The sequence below is a fragment of the Lithobates pipiens genome, unplaced genomic scaffold, assembly GCF_037356315.1.
Source record: "Lithobates pipiens isolate NorthernLeopardFrog02 unplaced genomic scaffold, aLitPip1_a1.2 Scaffold_27, whole genome shotgun sequence".
In the NCBI taxonomy this organism is placed as follows: Eukaryota; Metazoa; Chordata; class Amphibia; order Anura; family Ranidae; genus Lithobates; species Lithobates pipiens.
The window spans coordinates 166,730,501-166,754,992 of NW_027507788.1; the positions used below are offsets into that span (position 1 = coordinate 166,730,501).

General features: G+C 45.6%; 2 protein-coding genes across 6 annotated transcripts in view; one reads left to right on the forward strand and one right to left on the reverse strand.

Moving 5' to 3' along the window:
- KCNJ5 (potassium inwardly rectifying channel subfamily J member 5) overlaps positions 1–24,492 on the forward strand; it is a 244,474-nt gene that overhangs the window by 100,406 nt on the left and 119,576 nt on the right. The window lies entirely within an intron of this gene.
- KCNJ1 (potassium inwardly rectifying channel subfamily J member 1) overlaps positions 4,852–24,492 on the reverse strand; it is a 55,423-nt gene continuing 35,782 nt past the window's right edge. For all 4 annotated transcript variants that reach the window (XM_077457854.1, XM_077457853.1, XM_077457852.1 and 1 more), the window contains one exon: positions 4,852–6,674. In XM_077457854.1, coding sequence (XP_077313980.1) covers positions 5,531–6,652 — 1,122 coding nt within the window. In that variant the 5' untranslated portion in view covers positions 6,653–6,674 and the 3' untranslated portion in view covers positions 4,852–5,530. The remainder of the gene's footprint in view (positions 6,675–24,492) is intronic.

Genomic DNA, 24,492 nt, shown 5'->3' on the forward strand with positions numbered 1-24,492 from the left:
GCCGGGTGATCAGGGGGTTAAACCTTTATTAGGTAATAAATGGCGGGTGCCCTGAAACTATAAAAAAATAACTAACCAACCAGCGTCACCTGTAACAGTTATATGGTGATCACTGGTGAAAGGGTTAACTAGGGGGCAATCAGGGGGCTTTATGCGGTAGTATATGGGGGTCCCTGGCGCTATAAAAAGCTGCGGCGAACCTAAATACCTACCTGCCTAACTAGCGTCACCTGTGACACTAATACGGCGATCAGAAAAATGATCGCTTATTAGGCTGGGTTCACACTGGAGCGATGCGGAAACGCCGCGAATCCGCGGCGGGTTCCCGCATCGCATGCCTCCCGGCGGCAGTTCACACTGCCCTATGCGGACTGCTGGGAGTGTCAGTGAAATGTTACTGACACCCCCAGATCAGTTCGCATATCGCAGTGCGATCTGCAAACTCGGATCGCATGGTGTGAACACCCATGCGATCCGATTCTGCTGCGGGCCAAAAAAAGGGTCCCGTGCGAATTTGCGGCGGGTGCGGCGGGTGTGGCGGGTGCGGCGAATGGCTGAACTCGAATCGCACAGAGATCGGATGTGATTTGCACTGCAGTGCGGTGCGAATCACATTCGTTCTCATAAACCGCTGCAATGTGAACCCAGCCTTAGTGACACTGGCGACGGGGGGTGATCACGGGGTTAAACCTTTATTGGGGGGGTTAGGGGGGTACATTAGAACTAAAGGGGGCTAACCCTAACTGCCCTAACAGTTATTACAGTCACAAATGACACCAATGCAAAAAAAAAAAAAAAAAAAAAAAAAAAAAAATGACATTGGTGTCACTGTGACTGGGGGGCAGGGGTAATTGGGGGGGTGATCGGGGGGGTGTGAGTGTGCCTGGCATGTTCTACTGTGTGTGTAGAGTGTTGGTGCAACTCACCGATCCGCTCTCCTCCGTGTCGGAACGAAAAATACCGACACGGAGGAGAGAATACATCACTTCCTCTCCTGTGTTTACATTACAGGAGAGGAAGTGATGTCACGGGGGATTCCTATTCGTCGGGAGCGATCGCGTGGGGGTGGCCATGAATGAATGGCTGCCCCCTCGTCCCGGATCGCTCCCGGACGAAAACCGACGCCAATATGCCTGCCCGTGCCATGCTGTCGACGTACATCGTCGTGCGGCGGTCGGCAACTGGTTAAAGAGGAAGTAAACCCTGATGAGTTTACTTCCTCTTTCATTCCCTGCAAAGGCAAAGCATAATGGACTACTATGCATCTGACACAGGAGCCAGCGAAGTCACCGCATCCATCTTCTCGGTGGGTCTCGCTGTTCCGCCGCTGTCATTCGGCGAAGTCGCGATGATGTCACTCCCGCGCATGCGCACGGGAGCCGCCATGCGCGGCATCTTCGTCGTTGACGGTAGACAGCGGTACCTGTCTTTCGGCAAATATCTCCTAAACCGTGTAGGTTTAGGAGATATTTCTTGGACCTACAGGTAAGCCTTAATCTAGGCTTACCTGTAAGTGAAAGTTGGTTGTAAGGGTTTACAACCACTTTAAGTGGTTAAACAGTAGAGGCATCCTTCTAATGCTAATGGATATTGCCATGAGATGAACTGTACCGTAAATAGCTTGGTCAAGCCACCCAAGGACTAATGCTAGAATAATGTATGGGTATATGGGGTAGGATACATGTGTAGTACTACCCCCCCCCCCCCCCCAGGGGTTGCAGATGACTGGTTTTCCTCCTGCACAGCCATGCAACAAGTATTTTCCATACTTTCTCCAGACACAAGAAACAGTCTTAAGCTTTTTTTTGCTGTTTTATTGGGTTAATAACTTGGATGGGGAATAATAATTATAAGATGCCCAACTTGATTGCAACAAAAACAGGGACAACCTCCTCCCGATGTCCACACTCCAGAACAGTCTTCCTCCTGAACACTGACTGTCTCTGATTCAAAGATGCAAGGGCCCCTTAAGGACTAGGAACTCTGTCCCTTGGAAAGTAGTACAAAGTGTTTTAGGCTGCAATCTCAGCTCTACTGACTGCATGAACTACCAACCCACCTGGCTGCTTCACTAGCCCTCCCAGAGCAAGGGAAAGCAAAGATTAAGCACAGCACTGTCTTCAGAAAGGCTTTCTACATGTTGCAGTCTCCCCTCTTGTGTATCCCTAGGTGCACTGATGTAGTCACACTGTCCTCCTTGCTCCCTGCTGTTTTCTTTAGGTAAGATTCCTTTCAAACCGCATTACTGTCAGGAAACTCCAAAACCAGCTTGAGGCAGAGCCCCCCCCCCCCCCCCCCAGACCAGGGGCACCCTTCCAAGGCCACCAACAGTCTAGAGAGAGAGAGCGAGAGGAGGAAATTCCTGATGCCGCACATCAACGTAGGTGTTCAGTGGTGAAATTACAACCTCAGCCTGGGCTCCTGTTAGGCAAAGCCCCCAACGCATTTCCATCTGCCCCTCTGAGCAGTCTACTCCAGCACTCCATCTTCCACCTGACTCCCCTTGGGAGTCTGACTCATCCATATTTACAGGCTGGCTCAACCACTGTGCAAGGCCCACTGCCTGGGGATTGGCCAAGTTCCCCTAAATATGCAGATCAACCCTCCTGGCTTCTGCCCACTAACTTATAGAAATGTCTCCAGAGACCTGCGTGTATGAGTCATCTAGCCTGACCTGCAGTAAACCCATGACCCAGTTAAGACTCACACGTTAACTATGAGTCAAAACATATATTTACCTACACTCACACTAGTAGCACAGGGATTTTTAATCATGGGGGTGATCAACACGTGTTTTAGTGGGAAGGGGAAGGTGACAGAGAATTTGAAGATGTGAGGGAGCATAAAAGATAGAGGAGGGTGACTAGTAATTGTGAGGGAACGGGGTCCAGTGGACAGGTGGTAAGGCGGGCTTCTGAGAAGACTTTAGTGACCTCTTCGGTAGTAGCATGGTCAAAAGGAAAGAAAATGGAGGGTGGTTTTGTACAGAGTATGTTAAAGAGGGATTCCACCTACAAAAAATTATTAAAAGCCAGCAGCTATAAATACTACAGCTGCTGACTTTTAATAAATGGGCACTCATCTGTCCCAGGGTCCAGCGATGTCGGCAGCCAAGACCGATCTCTCGGCCGCCGCCGCCATTCTCGTGGGGGAATCAGGAAGTGAAGCATTGCGGCTTCACTTCCCGGTTCCCTACTGCGCATGTGCGAGTCGCGCAGCACAATGGGAATGGTCCGCGCTGTCTCTGGGACCCGTGTGTGTCCCAGCAGATAGCACGGTGGGACAGGAAATGGCATAGACTCCCGTGGGAGTCTATACCCGGAAGTGGGTGCAAATACCTGTCTTAGACAGGTATCTGCACCCCCCTCCCCCCTGAAAGCTGCCAAATGTGACACCGGAGGGGGGGAGAGCTCCGATGAGCGGCAGTTCCACTTTAGGGTGGAACCCCGCTTTTAGTGGGATAGATGTCTGTGCAGTGGAGATGCCCCCACAAATTACATCGATCTCTTGTTTTTTTTTTTTTTTTTTTTTTTTTTTAAGTGATTGGCAATCTCATGAGCAGCGAGTGAATTACTGGGTGAAGGTGGTGGTGAAGAAAGTAGAGCGTTACAAGTAGAGACAAGACGACAAGGACTGGATGACCGAGTATTAATGAGAATGACAAAATAGGCTTGCTTGACAGCATAGAGGGAGGAATTACATTTTAGGAAGGCAGATTTATGTAGAGTGAAGTCCTGGTGGGATATGGTTTTAGACCACAACTGCTCCAGTGCATGGCTATGTCTCTTAAGATTTCTAGTGTCATCAGTCTGCAAAGGTTGTAATGATCAGGGCCTGATCCTCATCAATCTGGATGATGTAAACTGTTGTAGACAGAGGTGGTGAGGTTAGGGCAGGACAGGGGTGCGATTTTTTTTTTTCGTAGAGATGGTCAGTTGCGGAGTAGAAACGAGAAGGATGGCAAAAAGACTTTTATTTTTTAATATTTTGTTTTTGGTATGTTGGTGGACACATTATATTTTGTAAGACTTGTCTCCGTTTTAATAGTAACCCAAAGCAAATCTTTGAACAATGGTCTATCTTTTGGCTGCCTGCTTTAGACTGTATATAAGGGCAAAAAACATACATACATCCAAAGGATAACATAGACATTACCTGGTGGTAAGATGAACTGAGTACCGCCTTCTCACTTACTGTAAATAACGTCATTAACATTTACACTGTAAATAAGAATTTTAAAGATGAAATTCAGTTATAAAAGCTTTCATTTAAATATGTATCAGTAGATATAAAGGGTATATATTTGCTTTCTGGGCACCAAATGGTATTGCAGTTCTGGGGGGTGCAGCAAGTCCACCCACTACAAGCTGCCTGCAGAAAACTACAGGAGTGGGTGGAGACAAGACGAGTTACCCTGCACAAGGAGTAAGAGCAGCAGTGACCAGTCTTTACTACAGGAAACTAACTCCTACAATGTGTCAAATACGCACTGGAATACTGCACAGATCTGGAGGAAACACATAAAGCACACCAAGAGTTAAGTAAATAATACATGATTTTAGACCATATTTGCCTGTCAAGGAGTTCAACTTTAATAAGCATCTGTTGTACTGATATATACGAAGATGGTAATTGTACTGTTTGGCCTTTACTGTTTTGTTTAGATGGTGTTGTGCTTTACGTAGATCATAATACTCAATCTACAATGCATCAGTATAATTCAGAATGGTCATGGATGGTCTTAAACTGGCCCTATAGGATTCTTTTAATGCAGATAGGTTTGGTGTTATTAAATAACAAAATACAATTCCATTATGCAGTAATATTTTTTATAACAGAAAGAAATAATGATTTGTTTTAATACATTTTTTTATTTTGTGATGCAAATGACATTTCTTTTCATAAGGAGTAAAAGATTTTTTTTTAATCCAACATAAACAATATATGATTTACAACAAAACATCCTGATGTCTTCTATTGCATCTCAAAAGATGACCTCTAGTGTAACTTAAAGCTGAACTCTGCTAAATACACAGATTAAATACAAATATGGGAGCTTTTTCACCTGCTAAACAATTTTGTATTCATGTCCATTCAGTTCTAAAATTTACACAGCTCTGCCACAAGTCCTTTCAAGCAGGAAAGGGATCCTGATCTTTCCCACTTCTCGCTTCTGGAGTCAGTTGCATCCCTACCTTCCTTTCTGCTATTCTATTTTCAAACTGTATTACTTTACAAACTTGTCTTGTTAAGGCTCTTTGCGTGTATTCATATTAGATTGTAATGTCCTACCACTTTGACCGTTACCATCTTTTGCAATCTCCTTTGTTGTAAATTCTTAATACTATGGTTCCACTTTAGTTTTCACCCAGTTTCTGTATACCCAAAAGTTAAATAGATTTTTGACAAAGCAACATCATATAGACCATATGCATATGTATTTTCTCACAGAGAATTGACATTTTACAGTCCTTGTGGACTTAGAATGATCTCTTGGATCTTTTATGAATAAAAAAAAAAGTTTATTGTTTTACATTTTTGTTTCATTGCTTCCGGGGGCCTCTGGAATTTCCAAGACAAAGGCTAGGTTATCATAACCTTGGTCCAGCTTGGCTTTGGCATCCTTCTTATTGTGCAGACAAAAACCACAGTGAGGTGTTTCCACCTCCACAGTCTTTCCGAAGTTACTAAAATCTACACGATATTTGCCTTCCTTGGTTTTAGACACAATTGGAGCAAAGCGAAACCCCCAGAGCACCTCTTCGGGGGTGTAAGATGTGCGCACTTGACAGGTAGCACTTGTTGCTTCTACTGTTCCGTCTAGAAAAACTACCAACTCAAAGTCATGCTGTAGAAGAGTCTCAGCTGACATCTCATAGAATGGGCTGCTTTTATCGATAACATGATAGATTGTCAATGGTGATACAAAAAAGAGGTTCTCATTTCCGGCATCCACTGTAAAATCAATGTTTACTTGATCTAAGATAATGGTCTCTCCCTCAGGTGTAATGGTGGTTTTCAGCAATTTTCCATAAATGTGACCTCCTATCAGCAAGCTTTTCCTTAAATTTGCAACACGTATAAGAAGGCAAAGTTTCCCACCTCGCTTGCTAATGACGGCATTCTTGCTAAATGTTATGGTTTTTGCTCTTTTTTTGGGTCTAGAGATCTTGGCTAGGATGGCTCCACACATAAATGAGTTAATTATTACTCCCAAGATGGACTGAATGACCAGTAGGAAAATGGCTGTGCCACACTGCTCAGTCACACAACGGAACCCATATCCAATGGTCACTTGTGTTTCCAAAGAAAAGAGGAAGGCAGAGGTCAGACCATTAATATTTTCAACGCAAGGGGTAAAGTTTTTTGGAGGGTTGAATTCTGGAAGGTCCTTGTGCAAGTAGGCAACAGCATACCAAAGCAAACCAAAAAAAAACCAGCTCCCTAGAAATGCCGAAATAAAAATGGTCATCTTGTACCTCCATCTCAAGTCCAGAATAGTGGTCCAGATGTCCGCCAGAAAGGCTATTCTGGATTGCTCTTCCACATTGCCAAATTCGATGTTGCATCTTCCATCTTTGGACACCAGCCGTGACCTGCGACGGTGACGCTTCAAGTGAAGATTTAGCTTCTTCCGCATGTAGGAAAGCATTCTGACATGGAGATTAATTCACCTGAAATAGAGGAGAAATGTCAGGTTGATATCTTATTAGTTCCACTGGACAATAGTCCAGCATAGATTGTAAACGGATCAGTGATTCTTTCACTGAGTGTGCTCAATATATAACTACCTGGATGGATGCCAGCCAGTGCTGCTCATCCTGTCTGTCCAGAAAAGCCTTTTAATCCCTACAACCTCAAACTTTCCTCAGCTGTACTCTGCATGTAAACGCATTGTGCTCCATTCGTTTCCTCAATTTGCTTTTGAATTGAAAGTGATTAACAAGTATATCATTTAAATGTATTTGTTTAAATAGTTGTTGAGTCACGGTTTCCTGGCAAGTTTTCCCAGCCAAAGCATATTCGAGCAGTCAGTCCTAAAATATTGGTTAGGTTATTTTTTTCTTGTCTGTGTTGACAGGTCATAAAGCAGAGTAATAAATGTTTATAGAAAAATTGCTGCACACCTGAATAACCAAATGTCTGTAGTTAATCTATATTAAAATGCAGGTGAAAGGCATATCTTGGATCTGTGTTGCAAAACTCAAAATCGATGTTTGCAATATATAAATACTTGAAGTGGCAGAAATAAAGTAGAAATGTGTCACCCGAGATGCCTTAACAAGATGCGAAGTAACCATTGTAACCTGACAGACAATATCATTCCCCTAGTTTTTATTGGGATATTGTAATCAGTAGGGATGAGCCGAACACCCCCCTGATTCGGTTTGCATCAGAACTTTCGAACGGACCGCAAATTCGTACGAACTTTAGAACCCCATTGAAGACTATGGGACTCAACGTTCGAAATAAAAAGGGCTAATTTTAAAGGCTAATATGCAAGATACTCTCCTAAAAAGGGTTTGGGGACCTGGCTCCTGCCCCAGGGGACATGGGTCAATGCCTAAAATGTTTTTAAAAATGGCCGATTTGGTGGGAGCACTGATTTTAATGACGATTAAAGTGAAAAAAAAAAGTGAAATATTCCTTTAAATATCGTGCCTGGGGGGTGTCTATAGTATGCCTGTGAAGTGCCACGTGTTTTCGTGTTTAGAACAGTCCCTGCACAAAATGACATTTAACGGAAAAAAAGTCATTTAAAACTGCTTGCGTTTTTAATGTAATATCTGGTTCCGACAATATGGATGAAAATCATAGAGAAAAATGGCATGGGTAGCCCCCTGCCCATTACCAGCCCCTTTGGGTCTTGTACAGATATTAAGGGGAGCCCGGTACCCATATTAAAAAAAGGAAAGACGTGGGGCCCCCAGGCCCTATATACTCAGAACAGCAGTATACAGGCGGTGCAAACAAGACAGGGACTGTGTAGGTTTGTTGTGTTAAGTTGAATCTGTTTGTAATTTTGAACTGGTACATTTTTAAAGTGTAGCTCCAGTCAAAAAATCTATTTTTAAGCTTTTTGGAAAACATGGGAAGGGTTATCACCCCTGTATAATTTGTTTTGCCGTCCGTCTTTTTTCATCTCACTTCCTGTCCTCTCCTTCCGTTTGCAAGTAGGAGACGTTTGTAAGTTGGATGTTTGAAAGTAGGGGCCTGCCCTATATGCTCTGCAGAAATGGCGGAACAAAGTGTTGGCGTTGCCACAACATTGTAAGCCCTCAAAGTGACTCTTGGTGGGCGCTGGAGATCCCTGCTGTGAACGATTATATCAAGAATTGTAATTACATGCCATTGTTGAACAGTGGTAGAAAAATTGGGCCTTTGGTGGTTGTGGTGCTGGTGCCACAACACTATAAGTCCTCACATTTACTCTCGGTGGGCACAGGAACGGGCCCTGCTGTGAAATATTATATCAAGAATTGTAATTACATGCCCCTGTTAAACAGGGGCTGAAAAATTGGGCCTTAGGCACTGGTGCTGGTGCCACAACACTGCAACCTCTCCCATATACTCTAGTTGTGGTGCAGGAATGAGCCCTGCTGCAAAGCATTGCATCAAAAATTGTAATTTACCGCCCCTGTTAAACAGGGGCTGAAAAATTGGGCTGGTGGCATCACCCAGAACCAAAAATGTTCTTCCAACATATCAGCGGAGGAGGAAGAGGATAGACAATCAACATAACAGGACAGTCACTCTGCATAGGCAGTCTTGAAGGGATGTGATATTTAAAAAAAAAATTATTCGGTTACATCAGCTTCAGGTGCTTGGTAGCTGTGGGTGATCCAAAACTGATTAATCTTTATGAAGGTCAGTCGATCAACCGAGTCGGTGGACAGGCGCACCCTGTGATCGGTAACAAAGCCACCAGCAGCACTGAAGGTGCGTTCCAAAAGAACGCTGGATGCAGGACAGGCCAGTAGCTCAATTGCATACTGTGCAAGTTCTGGCCAGTGATTCATCCTCAAGACCCAGTAAGCCAGAGGATTTTCGGTGGGAAAGGTGTCCAAGTCTGACCTTGCCGCTAGGTATTCCTGCAAACGCTGGCGATGGTTGCTGGAACCGATCATACCTTGGGGCTGCGGACTAAAAAATTGTCTGAACACATCGGTCAGACGGCCACCTTCTCCACCGCTCCTTCAGACCGATGCCTCAGCAACATGTTGTCCAGGACCAGGAGTTTGTAACCTCCCAGTCTCTGGGATCGCGTTGCACAGACCTTTCTGCAAGGCCTCCCGGAGATGTCTCTTCCTCTGCTCCCTCTGCGACGGGAAGATAAGTTCGGCAACCTTACCCTTGTACCGTGGATCAAGGAGAGTGGCCAGCCAGTAATGGTCCCTCTCCTTGATCCGAAGAATACAAGGATCCTTCCGCAGGCTTTGCAGGATCAGGGAGGCCATGCAGCGTAGGTTAGTTTAGGCATTCGGTACGGAGTCCTCTGGATCCCTAAGGACAACATGATCCGCAGCTACCTCCTCCCAGCCACGTACAAGTCCACTGGTTTCTTGGGACTGTAAATCATCCTTACAAGACTGCTGCTGATGCTGAGTGCCAGCCTCCACCTCCATGCTGACACAATCATCCTCCTCCTCCTCCTCCTCCTCCTCCTTGTTCTCTTCCTGTGTGATGGGTGGGACAGCAGGAACACTGTCTGGATAAAGGGGGCCTTGAGAGGCAAGGAAGTCCTCCTCTTCCTGCCTCTGTTCTGCCTCAAGTGCCCTGTCCATTATTCAGCACAGCATATGCTCCAACAGGTGGGCAAGAGGTACAGTGTCACTGATGCACGCACTGTCACTGCTCACCATCCTTGTGGCCTCCTCAAACGGTGACAGGACAGTGCATGCATCCCTGATCATGCCCCACTGGCGTGGTGAGAAAAAACTAAGCTCCCCTGACCCTGTCCTGGTGCTGTAGTCGCACACGTACTCATTGATGGCCCTCTGCTGCGTGTACAGCCGCTGCAGCATGGCCAACGTTGAGTTCCACCTGGTGGGCATGTCACATATAAGGCAGTTCTTGGGCAGGTTCAACTCCTTTTGGAGCTCAGCCAGCCGAGCACAGGCATTAAATGATCGGCGGAAATGCACACAGACTTTCCTGGCCTGCTTCAGGACATCCTGTAAGCCCGGGTACCTGCCCAAGAACCGCTGCACCACCAGGTTAAGGACGTGAGCCACACAGGGCACATGGCTCAGTTGTCCCTGTCGGAGGGCGGAGAGGAGGTTGGTGCCATTGTCGCAAACCACCATTCCTGGCTTAAGCTGGCGTGGCGTCAACCACCTCTCGGCCTGCCCCTGCAGAGCTGACAAAATATCTGCCCCAGTTTGGCTCCTGTCCCCCAAACAAACCAGCGCAAGCACGGCATGGCATTGTTTTGCCTGCATACTTGCGTAGCCCCTTGAACACCTACGGAGCACCGCTGGTTCTGAGGACAGAGCACTGGAAGAGGCCATGGAGGAAGAAGAAGAGGAGGGGGTGGAGGAGAGAGGTGTCACAACCAGTAGTAGCATTTTGGAGGTGTGGTGGCGGAACAACCTCCAACACTACTGCACCTTGTCCTTCATCCTTCCCAGCTGCCAGAAGAGTGACCCAATGGGCCGTGAAAGACAGGTAACGTCCCTGTCCATGCCTGCTGGACCATGAGTCAGTGGTAATATGCACCTTACTGCTGACCGCCCTGTCCAGCGAGGCAAGGACATTGCCTTCCACATGCCAGTAGAGAGCCGGAATCATTAGCGTTGGCGTTTGGGGACCTGCCACTGAGGAACCGCACATTGTACAAACTCACAGAAGGGGGCCAAGTCTACCAACTGAAAAGGCAGCAGTTGAATGCTAGCCAAGCTAGCATTCAACCGCTGGGCATGTGGATGGATGGGAGTGAATTTCTTTCGATGGTCCAGCAGCTGGGGCAGGGAAATTTGCCTGCTATGATTGGACGTGGGTGTACTGCTAGCAGAGTGCCCGGAAGCACTTGGCTGTGACACACCTAATTCTACACCTTCATTCCTCTCAGAGCAGGTTTCAGAGAGGACTGAAGGTCTAGTGGGGTTGGAGATCCCAGCTGATGAGGAGCAAGGAGAGGTCCGCTTTGTTCTTTGGTGTGGGTCTTTGAGGTACGCTTGCCAATGAGCTGCATGGTAGGTCAACATATGTCTGGTCAAGCATGTGGTGCCCAAGCGGCTGATGTTTTGGCCACGCGAGATACACTTGAGACATATGTTGCAAATAGCAGCAGTGCAATCTGATGCACTCTTCTCAAAAAAGGCCCACACCAAAGAACTTTTAGAATAACGCACAGAGGCAGCGCCCTGCACAGGCGGAGCTCTGCGGTGTGATTCAGTCGGTGTGCTGCCCCTAAGCTGGCCCCCGGAGGGCATCCTGCCTCGTTGGACATGTGCCTCCTCCTCCTCCTCTCTCCTACCAGGCACCCACGTGGAGTCAGTGCCCTCATCATCCCCTCCCTCTTCATCGCTGGAGCAAACCTGGCAGTATGCTGCAGCTTGTGGAACATGACTGCCAGATTGCTGTCCTTCTTGAGCATCCCCTCTCTCTGCTCTCACGCTACTGCTTTCCTCTAGCTGAGTATCATCATCAGAGCCTACAAAACACTGGGCATCCTCCTGGAGCATGTACCCAACACTGTGCTCAAGAGTTCAGGGGACTCCTCAGGAGGATGTGGTGGGTCTAGGGAAGGAGTCACTGATGATGACATTGAGACGAAGGAAGACGATGCATTGGCAGCTGCTTTGCTAGTACCCTGAGCCTGGGTGAGAGAGGATGAGGAGGATGAAGAGGGCTTGGTCATCCACTCTACCAAGTCTTCGGCATAATGCGGCTCAACACGTCCAGCTGCCAAAAAGAAGGACAAGCATGTACCATGGCCCCGTGCTGATGACGACGATGCACCGCGTCCACGACCAGTTGTCTCTAGACACAGAGCCTGCTTGCCCTCTTTTACCAGCTCGCGCCTGTCTGCCTCTCCTTGTTGGCCTTCCAGACATGGTAATGGCCTGAAGGGAGATGGGAAAACCAGCAATTGGGTAGTGTATATTGTGCTGGAGGCACACAACACCCACTAACTCCTGCAGATGCCTTTATTATAGAACAGGAATTAAAGGGTAGATACTGGTGTATACTGTGCTGTGCTGGAGCCACACAACACCAACTAACTCCTGCAGATGGCTCAATTAGAGAACAGCTATATAGGTGGATAATGGTGTATACTGCAGTCAGGGCACACAGACAACACCCACAATCTCCTACAACTGACTGCAAGCTCTATTACAGAAGAGCAATATATCTAGCTATATAGGTGGATATAATAGTGTATAGTGCGCTCAGGGCACGCAGACAACACGCACAATCTCCTACAACTGACTGCAAGCTCTATTACAGAAGTGCAATATAGCTAGCTATATAGGTGGATATAATGGTGTATACTGCGCTCAGGGCACGCAGACAACACCCACAAACTCCTGCAGATTGCTAAAAGCTCAATTACAGAAGAGCTAAATCGGCCGATGACGAACGGTGTATACTGTGTTGAAGGTACACAGAGAACACCCACTAGCTCCTACAGACGCCAACACACTACACAAGGCCACCACGCTGGTGGCCTTATATAGTGTGGGGCGTGTACTACACAGCCTGAGCTATGATTGGCCACAGGCATCCTTCCTGTGGCCAATCAGGGCTCTCCTCGCTGCCGGCGCTGTGATTGGCCAAGCATGCGGGGTCACAATGCATGCTTGGCCAATCATGAGCCAGCAATGCACTGCGATGGCGCAGTGCATTGTGGGCCATGAGCGCCACACGAATTTGGCGCGAATGGCCCATAATGTTCTGTATTCGCCGAATGTGCGAACAGCCAATGTTCGAGTCGAACGTATGTTCGACTCGAACATTAAGCTCATCCCTAGTAATCAGTGGTAGAGGTCTGATTGTGCATGCCAACGTTCCTTAACTGCCTGAACTAAAGAACTCCCATGGGACTTTATAGGTAAAACGTATTACAATGCTATCCCTACATTGCTTCCGGGGTGACAGTGTAATAGATAATACTAATAGTAATAATAGTGTATCTTCCCCTTCTGGGTGGGTCTTATTGGTCAATTGGCGATATGGAGATCTCCACCATCCCAGATTTTAGAGTTTGTCTGTTTGTCTATAAGTTTGCATGTGCATTTTATTTGATCTACTTTTCAAACACTGAAGAAGAATTGAAACGCATTGAGTACTTCCCATTATTGGGGATTCACTGTTCATGTTCATAAACTAAATGCTGTTAGAAATCTCCCCAGGTTAGGATGAATGGATATTTCTGTTGAATTCAAAGCACTAGTATGCTTTTATGCAATTCGCTGTCCTATCACGCGTTTTTGAATTTGATAATATGATTTTGTTAAATACGAAGAGAAACATTTTATTTATATGAATTTTAATATGTTTTGCCTATAAAGTCCCATAGGAGTTGGTTCAGATTTTTTTTTGGGGGGGGGGTGTACAAACACACTAATGAAATACAGCATATGCAAACCCAAAATCTTTTTCTCGGTATGTATGTCTGGCATCATGTCTGGCTATACGGTTTTCATAAACGAATCATTTTTTGTGAATCTCTTCCAAAATGTCTTACCTGGAGATCCTGCCAGTGACAGCATTTCCTGTTGCAGGCTGACAATGCTAAGGCTCATAATCCAGCAGCAGCTTTATCAACCTACTGTGTGCACTATTTCAATAAGCTGTTGGCTGTTTTAAAAGATCTGATAGCCACCCCAACTTAAGGGGCAGGTTGCAAAAACCGTATACAGTGAGGCATATTGTTTAACATGAATTACTTCTCCGCAGCTAAGAACAATCTTCTCTAATCCAACAAAGTTGGTTGAGCTTTAAGCCAAACATATTTTTTTCCTTTATTATATATTATACACACACATGAAATATTATATATATGTGTAGCCATGATGTTAGCACTACTGACAATCCGCCAAATCACCCCACTGCCAGACTTTATGCATCCTTTCCAGAGACGATGAATGAACAGTCATTTGTGAGATTTGCTTTATTGGGGGGTACAGTTTGGATAGGGATTGGGATATGGGGTGCCCATAGAATTAATCATTACCATCATATTTACAGGTTTCAATTTACTTTGATCATATTTAGAGCCTGAAGATTGAATGTGAACACTTGACTAAGTAGAAATCTTCTCCTACAGCTCCCTGCAGACTGATACTCCCTCTGCATCTCCTATGCAGACTGCCTTTACTAAGAGTTCTCCATCCATCACCGTGTGAGGGACATAAACATGACTTTTGACCATGTAAAAGTAATGGTCTTGGTTCTCTTCACCGCCTGCCCAAACTTGCTTCTCCTTGCACTCTTAGTTTCCTCCTGCACAACGTGTAATTACATTAGGGTATAACCTATTCCTCTTCTAATGGGTATGAAGAGCTCACTCTGAATAAGCCCCTCTACTGGCTCTGGTGACTCGCTGCTAATAGGCCTGCAGAACCTCTCCCCGGAGGCCTAGTAGGTTAAACTCTATCTTCTAGAAAATGGACTACTGCTCCCAGCCAGTCAAACTTGTAAATCATGTGTTCCCCCGCCACACTGATTTGACACACACATCCCCACAGTGTCTTCTCTGATCCAGGACTCTTCACCATCCACGTGTGCATGATAAAGACTCTGCTAGTTACCATGTAAAAGTAGAGTTCCCTTATAGAATCCCTGGCACGTCCTCCAGCCATCCACTGTGGTAACACTCACCGACCTTCCAGCCCTGAGTCCTTGATGAGGAACTTTTTCCAAACCATGCGACAGCTTCTCCTGCCCCTCTGCTCCAGGAGTTCCCTGCCACTGGCCATGTATAGGCAATGTTCCCTCACAGTTCTCCCTGGGCCTCCTCCTGCAATCCCACCCCCCCCCCCCCAGATGGGGGCGTGCTCCTGCGGCTGTCTAGCACTCCATTCCTCACATCACACAGTCGACTACTCCCCAGCAGCATGTGGCCTTGGTGTATATGTGTATGTATATGTATGTGTGTGTGTGTGTGTGTGTATATATATATATATATATATATATATATATATATATATATATATATATATATACCGAGGCCTGCCCCCTGCCATTGTCAGCTAGGGATTGGTACGGGTTCCCACATGTGCTGCCTGCCACTCCAGCTCTATGCCCAGCCTCCTCTTCCAGAACATTCTCCCTGGAATCAGGGGAGGCGCATCAGAACTGAAATGCAGTTGATCACACCCACTGCTACTCTGACCACTCCCAGCCCCCAGATCAAAACAGCTTGCAGCATATGCCTACATTTTCCTGTGTAATCTAATTATGTGTGTCAAAGTGATAGAAAATATTTATCATGGGATTTCATGGCTTGCTTTTAAATTTATTCCAAATAGTCAGCTTGTTGTTAAACAAAAACTAAAAAGTTATTTTCCCTGAAAACCAAGTTACAATTACCAGTAAATTCAGAGATGGACAAATCTGAATTAATATACTGGCGCCACCTTCTCCTGCCTCTGTAGTCTCACTTATGGTCATTGGCTACACTGGGTAAGGGTTATGGTAGATGAGCAAATACAGTATGCTTTTAGGTGCATTTTTCTTGTGTGATGCAGGTGCACAGGGTGCTGAAAGCAAGGTGTAGACCTGGTCAGGTCGCTAGCTGGTGATGGCTAATGGGAAGAGGTCTACCCTAGCCTTTTTAAACCAGGGTGCCTTGGTAAAAAAAAAAACAATTGCCCCAAAACTGTATACAAACCAGCGGGTGGATAAGGCCTGCCTTTTAGTTACACAAAGCCACATTGTGAACCATTACAACCTTCAATCCGCTGGCCTCCCATCAACCGATGACATCATTGGTTGATAAGGGGGTCCTCAGTAGCCTGCACAGGATCCTTGTTTGCCCTCCCCTGCCCCTCTCCATCAGCATTGAGATAACATGAAAGAGAGAAGCTGAGGGAGAAGAGAAACACTTGATTAATAGTCAGTACCACTGTGCAAAGATGTATTTTGCTTAGTAGTATTAAATTGCCTGCAGTGTGTGTTCTAAGTGTGTGTAGATGTTGTTGCATTATGTAAAACTATTAGTTTAATGATTTACATTTTAGAATGGGATGCCTCAAGATTGTCCATCATTTTTACAATGAAGAAATGAAAGGCCTTGCAAATAAGTAGCTTCTAGATGAACTAAGGTTTCAGTGTGTGGTGGAGCAGGGGTATAGTGTAGCAGAGGTTTCAGACGTGCTATCCATATTCAGACCATACTAGTCTGTATTTCAGCTTTAGGGTGAAAAGGGGCGTGTGGTCCAGCCTCATGCAGTTGACGTTTAAGCTGCTTTTAAGCGTCTTTTTGTTTTAGTTTATTTCCATTAGCTTGTATGCAGAGAAACTGTTCTGACAGGAACAAAGCCCATGTATAGGACAGGTTTAGGAAGGGGAAGGGTGAAAACTGACAAGTTTAAAGTTAAATGGTTTCTTTGACACAACTGCTAGATCAAGGGTATTGAATTAAATAAAAATCAGAGGTCCAGGCAGTAAAAATATTCTTCTGACAGAGGTCTGAATCGCATGTTTGTGTGATGACCGCCTTCCATCCTTGCAAGCAGTCAGCTGCTTGTTAACTCGGGCAGGCCCTGCTCTCTGTCCAGAGCTGTCCTACCCCCAGTTGTCAGCTCTGTAAGAATAGCAGTGTTGATGGTGCTGGGCAGAATGACTCCTAAGGGTGAGACCACAGGGATCCGGATGAGATAATGACTTGGTCCTGACTGCGGTCTGACATTTACTGATGCCTGTGCTAGATTATTCTAATTTCAGCCCATAAGATAATTCTTTTTTTTTTTTTTTCAACTTGTATTCAGCTCCGCCGTATGTCCCATTGGCTCTCCCCTTGGGCAAAGATTTTTTTTTTTATTGAAATGGTACAAAATATTTCTGAATATAAATATTGGCCTAAATTACTTATGTCAGAAGCTAGAACAGCATGCACAGGCTGAGAAGAAGAGGTGCGTGTGTGTGTTTTTCATAGATGAGAGATGCAGTTTTATCTGAAATGATTTGGGGGGGGGGGGGCACAGATGAACTACATTGTTGATTTGCATAAAAAAAAGTCCTTGGTGTGTAGGAATATAAAATCTGGTGTATTGTGATACTTGCATAAGCCACATGGAAAAGTGATTATGTCACAATAAGCTTGGCAGCCGTGGCATGTGTACACCCCCAGAGCAGTTGGGGAAGATAAAAACACAGCTCGACTGCCATTTTTTACCGTGTTCCACCCCATTCTCATCCCCAACCACAAGTGTAAATGAGCCCTATTGGAGCCCTGGATGGCAGTAAAAATTTGACAGGGGTCCAAACCCTTTACCACTCTATCCAAAACTAAAAAGAAAAAATGTTTTCACTAATGTGCACATAATCTTCCAATAGAAACAGAAGGACCGTCATTTTGTGCTGATGATCTGTCTGTTGGTCCCATGCCGTGCCAGCTAACAGTTGGACTGAGGATTGGACAGGTTGGCAAAGGTTTTATCTAATCGCCTTTTCTTTAACCGCTTGCCGACCGGCTCACGCCAATATACGTCGGCAGAATGGCACGGTTGGGCAAAACAACGTATGGGTACATTCCCTTTAAAAGCACACAGCGAGGGACCCGATGCACATGGCCGGTGGGCACGATCCCCACCGCCCGCCCGTAATCGTGGGCATGAGAGACAGCAAAGGGATTTGTGTGTGTAAACGCACAAATCCCTGTTCTGTCAGGGGAGAGGAGACGTGTCGTTGTTCCTAGTAAGTAGGAACGACGATATGTCTCCTCCCCCAGTCAGTGCTATCCTCATACAGTCAGAACACATCCAGGGAACACACCTTTAACCCCTTGATCGCCCCCTAGTGTTAACCCCTTTCTTACCAGTGACATTTACACAGTAATCAGTGCATTTTTAGAGCTCTGATCGCTGTATAAATGTCAATGGTCCCAAAAATCTGTCAATTGTCAGATCTGTCTGCCGCAGTACTGCTAAAAATCGCAGATCGCTGCCATTACTAGTAAAAGAAAAAGTAACAAAAATGCCATAAATCTTTCCCATAGTTTGTAGAGGCTATAACTTCTGCGCAAAGTGATCAATATGCTTTCATTGTGATTTTTTAAAAATATATTTATTTATTTTTTTGGCCTGAACTGATGAAGGAATTTTTTTAGATTTTTTTTTTTTTCAAAATTGTCGCTCTTTTTTTGTATTTGTAGCGCAAAAAATAACTGCAGAGGTGATCAAATACCACCAAAAGAAAGCTCTATTTGTGGGGAAAAATATGCAAATTTTGTTTGAGTACAGCATTGCATGACCGTGCAATTTTCAGAAAAAGTGCTTAAAGTAAGCAAGTGCTAGAAGTGTCTGTGTGCCTTCCATGCTCTCTCCTTGGGAATTTATTGTAAATTCCTGCCTGCACCTGATCTTGGTGCTTAAGGGATGCTAGCTGGTCTCCCCTCTTATGTCTCTTCAGAGCAAAACATTGACTTCACCAATGCAACTTTCCAGTATGTATCAACTGTCTGGTTGCTGTGGGGAACAGCCCTGTGTTTTCAGCATTCCAGATTTCCTAAATGATCTTATTGTCTGACTCCACAGATGTAAAAGTGGGTGAAAACTTGAAAATTGTTCTGTAAAAATCCTGTGGAGGGGTAGGGGGAGTATTGGCCTTTGGGAAAATGTTATTATTTTAATTATCCTTGTTACAGAAATATTGCAGTGCTAAGGTCTTAAGAACTATAAACACAATAAATTGAATCACTACAAAAAAAAAAGATTACAGTAAATTGGAAGTCCAAAGAGTGAACAATTAACCCAGTTAATGGTGCGTAGTTTTTCTTGCTAACCTCTGTTTAACTCTATTTTATCGTGGAAAATTTTTAAGCGCAGACTGAACTGTTGTACTCTACAGAGCATAGAACCCCCCCACCTATTGGCAGTTATATAGAAAATGTAAATTGAAAAGTAGGAGACCCAGCTACCTGTTTGGGTCTTTTAACCATTGCTTACTCCAGATTTTCCTAAACCCCCTGTTCCCCTGTTTTTGTGCACCCACGAATCAAGCTGTTTCTCAGTTTTTAAGCTGATGTAAGACTTGTGCTTTAAGGCATCCTTGCCAATGCCATGCTTAATTTACCTCAAATTTATAGATGTACTGATGATGGTTAAAGTGTTTGTTTGTTACCCCAACATTTAATATTCCTGATATGTGCCTGCTGTACTATATACTTGTATGAGAAGGTATCCTGTTCTCTTTGTAATGCTTCCTGTTGTGTGAAATTCCTGGTGTTCATGCCAGTCCCTCTGCTTTCTTATTTAAAAATTGGCCGCACTTAGCAGGAGAGCACAGTGTGGTCAGTTCTCTAGATTTTCCTCCAATGATCAGACTTGTCCTGACACTCCCCCCCCCCCCCCCCCACGCACAGCTATTAACAAATGTTTTGCCTTTCATCTCTATTTTAAACTGAATGGGTTGCAAGTAGGGATGAGCCGAACATCTCCCGATTCGGTTCGCAGCAGAACATGCAAAAAGTTTGTTCGACCGTGCGAACACCGATTAAAGTCTATGGGACACGAACATGAAAAATCCAAAGTGCTAATTTTAAAGACTTATATGCAAGTTTTTGCCATATAAATTGTTTGGGGACCCAGGTCCTGCCCCAGGGGGACATGTATCAATGTAAATTTTTTTTTGGGAACAGTGATTTTAACCAGTTGCCGACCAGCGCACGCTGATGTACGTCGGCAGAATGGCACGGGCAGGCAAATGGGCGTACCTGTACATCCCTTTAAATTTGCCGCCCTGCCATCGGGAGCGCGCCGCCGGCGCGCTCCCGCGCTGGTCGGGACCCCCGTGAGTCCGGTCGCGGGACCCGCGGACTTGATCGCTGCGGGCATACCCGCGATCGTCTCACGGACCGGCCGAATGAAGAAATGCCGTTGTAAACAGCATTTCTCCATTCTGCCTAGCAACTAGTGACGCTGATCTCTGCTCCATGTGATTGGAGCAGAGATCAGTGTTCACAAAATTAAAGCCCAGCCCCCAACAGTTAGTAACACACCCCTAGGAACACTTAACCCCTACACTGCCACCCACTGGTTAACCCATTCACTGCCAGTGTCATTTACACAGGAATCACTGCATTTATATAGCAGTGATTGGGGTATAAATGACAATGGTCCCAAAAATGTGTCAAAAATGTCCGATGTGTCCGCCATAATGTCGCAGTCACAATAAAAATCGCTGATCGCCGCCATTACTAGTAAAAAAAATAATTATAAAAATGCCATAAAACTATCCCTTATTTTGTAAACGCTATAACTTTTGCGCAAACCAATCAATAATCGCTTATTGCGATTTTTTTTTTTTTTTTACCAAAAATATGTAGAATAATACGTATCGGCCTAAACTGAGGGAAAAAAATGTTTTTTTATATATTTTTGGGGGATATTTATTATAACATAAAGAAAAAAATAATGTGTTTTTTTTCAAAATTGTCGCTCTATTTTTGTTTATAGAGCAAAAAAAAAACCCGCAGAGGTGATCAAATACCACCAAAAGAAAGCTCTATTTGTGGGAAAAAAAGGACGTCGATTTCGTTTGGGAGCCACGTCGCATGACCGCGCAATTGTCAGTTAAAGCGACGCAGTGCTGAATCGCAAAAAGTGGTCTGGTCTTTGACCAGCAAAGTGGTCCGGTCTGTAAGTGGTTAATATAGTATGCCCGTAAAGTGGCGCAGTTTCACCATTTTACCACGGCAAAATGACACTTCTAAAGGGAAACAAAGTAATTTAAAAATGATTGTGGCTATAATGTATTGTCGGGTCCCGGCAATATAGATGAAAATCATTGAGAAAAAGGGCATGCCCCCCCCCCAGCCCATTACCGGGCCCTTTGGGTCTGGTATGGATATTAAGGGGAACCCTGCACCCAATTTTTTTTTAAATGCCGTGGGGGACCCCCAAGCACTATGTACTCTGAACAGAAGTATATATACTATATACTCTGCAGAAAAATTGGGCCTTTGGTGGTGGTGGTGCCACAAAACTGTAAGCCCTCAGTTACTCTTGGTGGTTGCAGGAACATGCCCTGCTGTGAAATATTAGATCAAGAATTGTAATTACATGCCCCTGTTAAACAGGGGCAGAAAAATTGGGCCTTAGGCAGTGGTGCTGGTGCCCTAAACCAAAAATATTTTTTGAAACTAGCATCATCAAGATTGAGGAGGAGTAGGATAGTCACTCAGCATAGGCAGTCTTCAAGGGATCCCACATCCATAGAAAAATCAGTCAGTTACATCAGCAGCAGGTGCTTGATAGCTGCTGATCCAAGACTGATTCATTTTTAGAAATCGGCAGCAGCACTGAATGTGCGTTCAGAAGGAACGCTGCCTGCAGGACAGGCCAGTAGCTCAATTGCAAACTCCTCCCTCCTCCCTCTTCCTCCCTCCTTCCTCCTATGGTGGGGCTATGGAAAGAGTGAATGTGGACAAGGAGCCCTGGAATAGGCCACTTTGGCAGCTGCATTGGAAGGCAAACTACTCTGAGCCTGGATGAGGATGGCTTTGTTATCCACTCCCCCAACTCTTCTGCATGTTCTGACTCAATAACATGTCTAGCAGCAGAAAAAAAGGACAAGCATGCCCCACGGCCACCTGAAAAGGATGCACCATGTCCATAACCAGCACTATTGACTGTAGACACAGAGGCTGCTTGCCCTCTTTTAGTGGCCTGTGAGCGTCTGCCTCTTTGCTGGCCTTCCAGACATGATGTATATTTTGTTTTGCAATACCACCATAATTCGCCTTTGGCCAATTATGGCTCTCTTAGCAGAGGGCGCTGAGATTGGCCAAAGCATGCAGGTCAGGTGCATGCTTTGGCCAATCATCTTTCTCGCAGTGAATTATGGGGTGTTTTGCGGTGCTCGAATTTGCTGAAAACGCTCCATAATGTTCGTTCTTCTGCGAATGGGCGAACACCCGATGTTCGACTCGAACATTGAGCTCATCCCTAGCTGCAAGCTGTTTCTGTGAATCTAAGGTATGTCTCCTACTAATTTGTATCATCCGCTGTAAAGTATGATGTCCATGTACAGTGCCTTGAAAAAGTATTCACACCCCTTGAAATTTTTTACATTTTGTCATGTTGTAACCAAGAATGTAAATGTATTTTATTGGGATTTTATGTGATCGACCAACACAAAGTGGCAGATAATTGTGAAGTGGAAGGAACATGATAAATGGTTTTAAAAACTTTTTACAAATACTATGTGAAAAGTGTGGCGTGAATTTGTATTCAGCCCCCCGAGTCAATACTTTGCAAGTCTTTTTGTCTCTTCCAGCTTTGTCTCTACCAGAGTGAAATTTTTGCCCATTCTTCTTTGCAAACTAGCTCAAGCTCTATCAGATTGCATGTATAGCATCTGCGAAAAGCAATTTTCAAGTCTTGCCAAAGATTCTCAATTGGATTTAGGTCTGGACTTTGACTGGCCCATTCTAACACATAAATATGCTTTGTAGCATATATCATTGTAGCTCTGGCTGTATGTTTAGGGTTGTTGTCCTGCCGTAAGGTGAACCTCCACCCCGTCTCAAGTCTTTTGCAGACTCCAACAGGTTTTCATCTAATGCCGCGTACACACGTAGCCGACTGTCTACCGGACTTTCCGAACGGGCTACTTGCCCAGACACGGCACTTTTTCAGCGGACTAATATGGCGTACTAAGTCCGCCGGACTATCCGCTGTACTTTTGAAATGAACGGACTCGCCTACACACGCGGAGGAAAGTCCGCTCATTTCGAGCGCGTTTCCAGGTAGCCGGGGCCAGCGAAGGAGGCGTCGCTGGCCCCGAAAAATCGTCGTGAGGGTTCCCCCAAGTCCACATTAGACCCTTATCCGAGCACGCTACCCGGCCAGGAAAGGGGGTGGGGACGAGCGAGCGGCCCTCCCCCCTCCTGAGCCGTACCAGGCCGCATGCCCTTAACATGCACCTTGTCCCCATGTTGATGAGGACAAGGGCCTCTTCCCGACAACCCTGGCCGTTGGTTGTCGGGGTCTGTGGGCGGGGGGCTTATCGGAATCCGGGAGCCCCCTTTAATAAGGAGGCCCCCGGATATCGGCCCCCACCCTATGTGAATGAGTATGGGTTACAATGTACCCCTACCCATTCACCTGTGAAAAAAAAGTAAAAAAAAAACACAACACACAAAGGTTAAAATAGTTTATTGCACAGCTCCGGGTTGTCGGGAAGAGGCCCTTCTCCTCATCAACATGCGGACAAGGCACCCCCCCATGTTGAGGGCACGCAGCCTGGTACGGCTCAGGAGTGGGGGGGGCGCTCGCTCATCCCCACCCCCTTTCCTGGCCGGCCGGGTAGCGTGCTCGGATAAGGGTCTAATGTGGACTTTTTTGGCGTAGGGGTTCCCCTTTAAATCCATACCAGGTGACGGGACCAGCGACGCCTCCTTCGCTGGCCCCGGCTACCTGGAGACGCGCTCAAAATGAGCAGACTTTTCTCTGGGTGGGAAAAGTCCATTCATTTCAAAAGTACGGCGGACTGGCACACACACGGCCGGATTGTCCGCCGAAATGCGAGTCCGCCGCAAAAGATTGGAGTGAAAAACTACTTTCTAAGTCTGCCGTACTTTTGGGTAAAAAAAGTCCGCCGGAGCCTACACACGGGGGGATTGTTTGATCGTGTGTACGCGCCATTAGATTGCCCTGTATTTGGCTCCATCCATCTTCCTATCAACTCTGACCAGCTTCCCTGTACCTGCTCAAGAAAAGCATCTCCACAACATGATGCTGCCACCACCATGTTTCACAGTGGGGATGGTGTGTTCAGGGTGATATGCAGTGTTAGTTTTCCACCCATAGAGCGTTTTGCTTCTAGGCCAAAAAGTTAAATGTTGGTCTCATCTGACCAGAGCACCTTTTTCCACATGTTTTCTGTGTCCCCCACCTAGCTTCCCCTAAACTGCAAACAGGACTTCTTATGGCTTTCTTTCAACAATGACTTTCTTCTTACCACTCTTCCATAAAGGCCAGATTTGTGGAGTGCACGACTAATGCCACGTACACATGATTGGAAATTTGGCCAGCAAAAGACAGATGAGAGCTTTTGGTTGGAAAATGTGATCATGTGTATGCTCCATCGGACTTTTGCTGGCCGAAAATTTCAGCCAGCAAAAGATTGAGAGCATGTTCTCAATTTTTCGGTCGGAAAAAGTTCCTATCCGAAAATGCGTTTTTGTGTGTATGCAATTCCAACGCGCAAAATCTCATGCATGCTCAGATTCAACTATGAGATGGAAGCTACTGGCTATTGAACTTCCTTTTTCTAGTCCCGTCTGGAAAGAAATAGAAAAACTGCCCAAATCTGAAG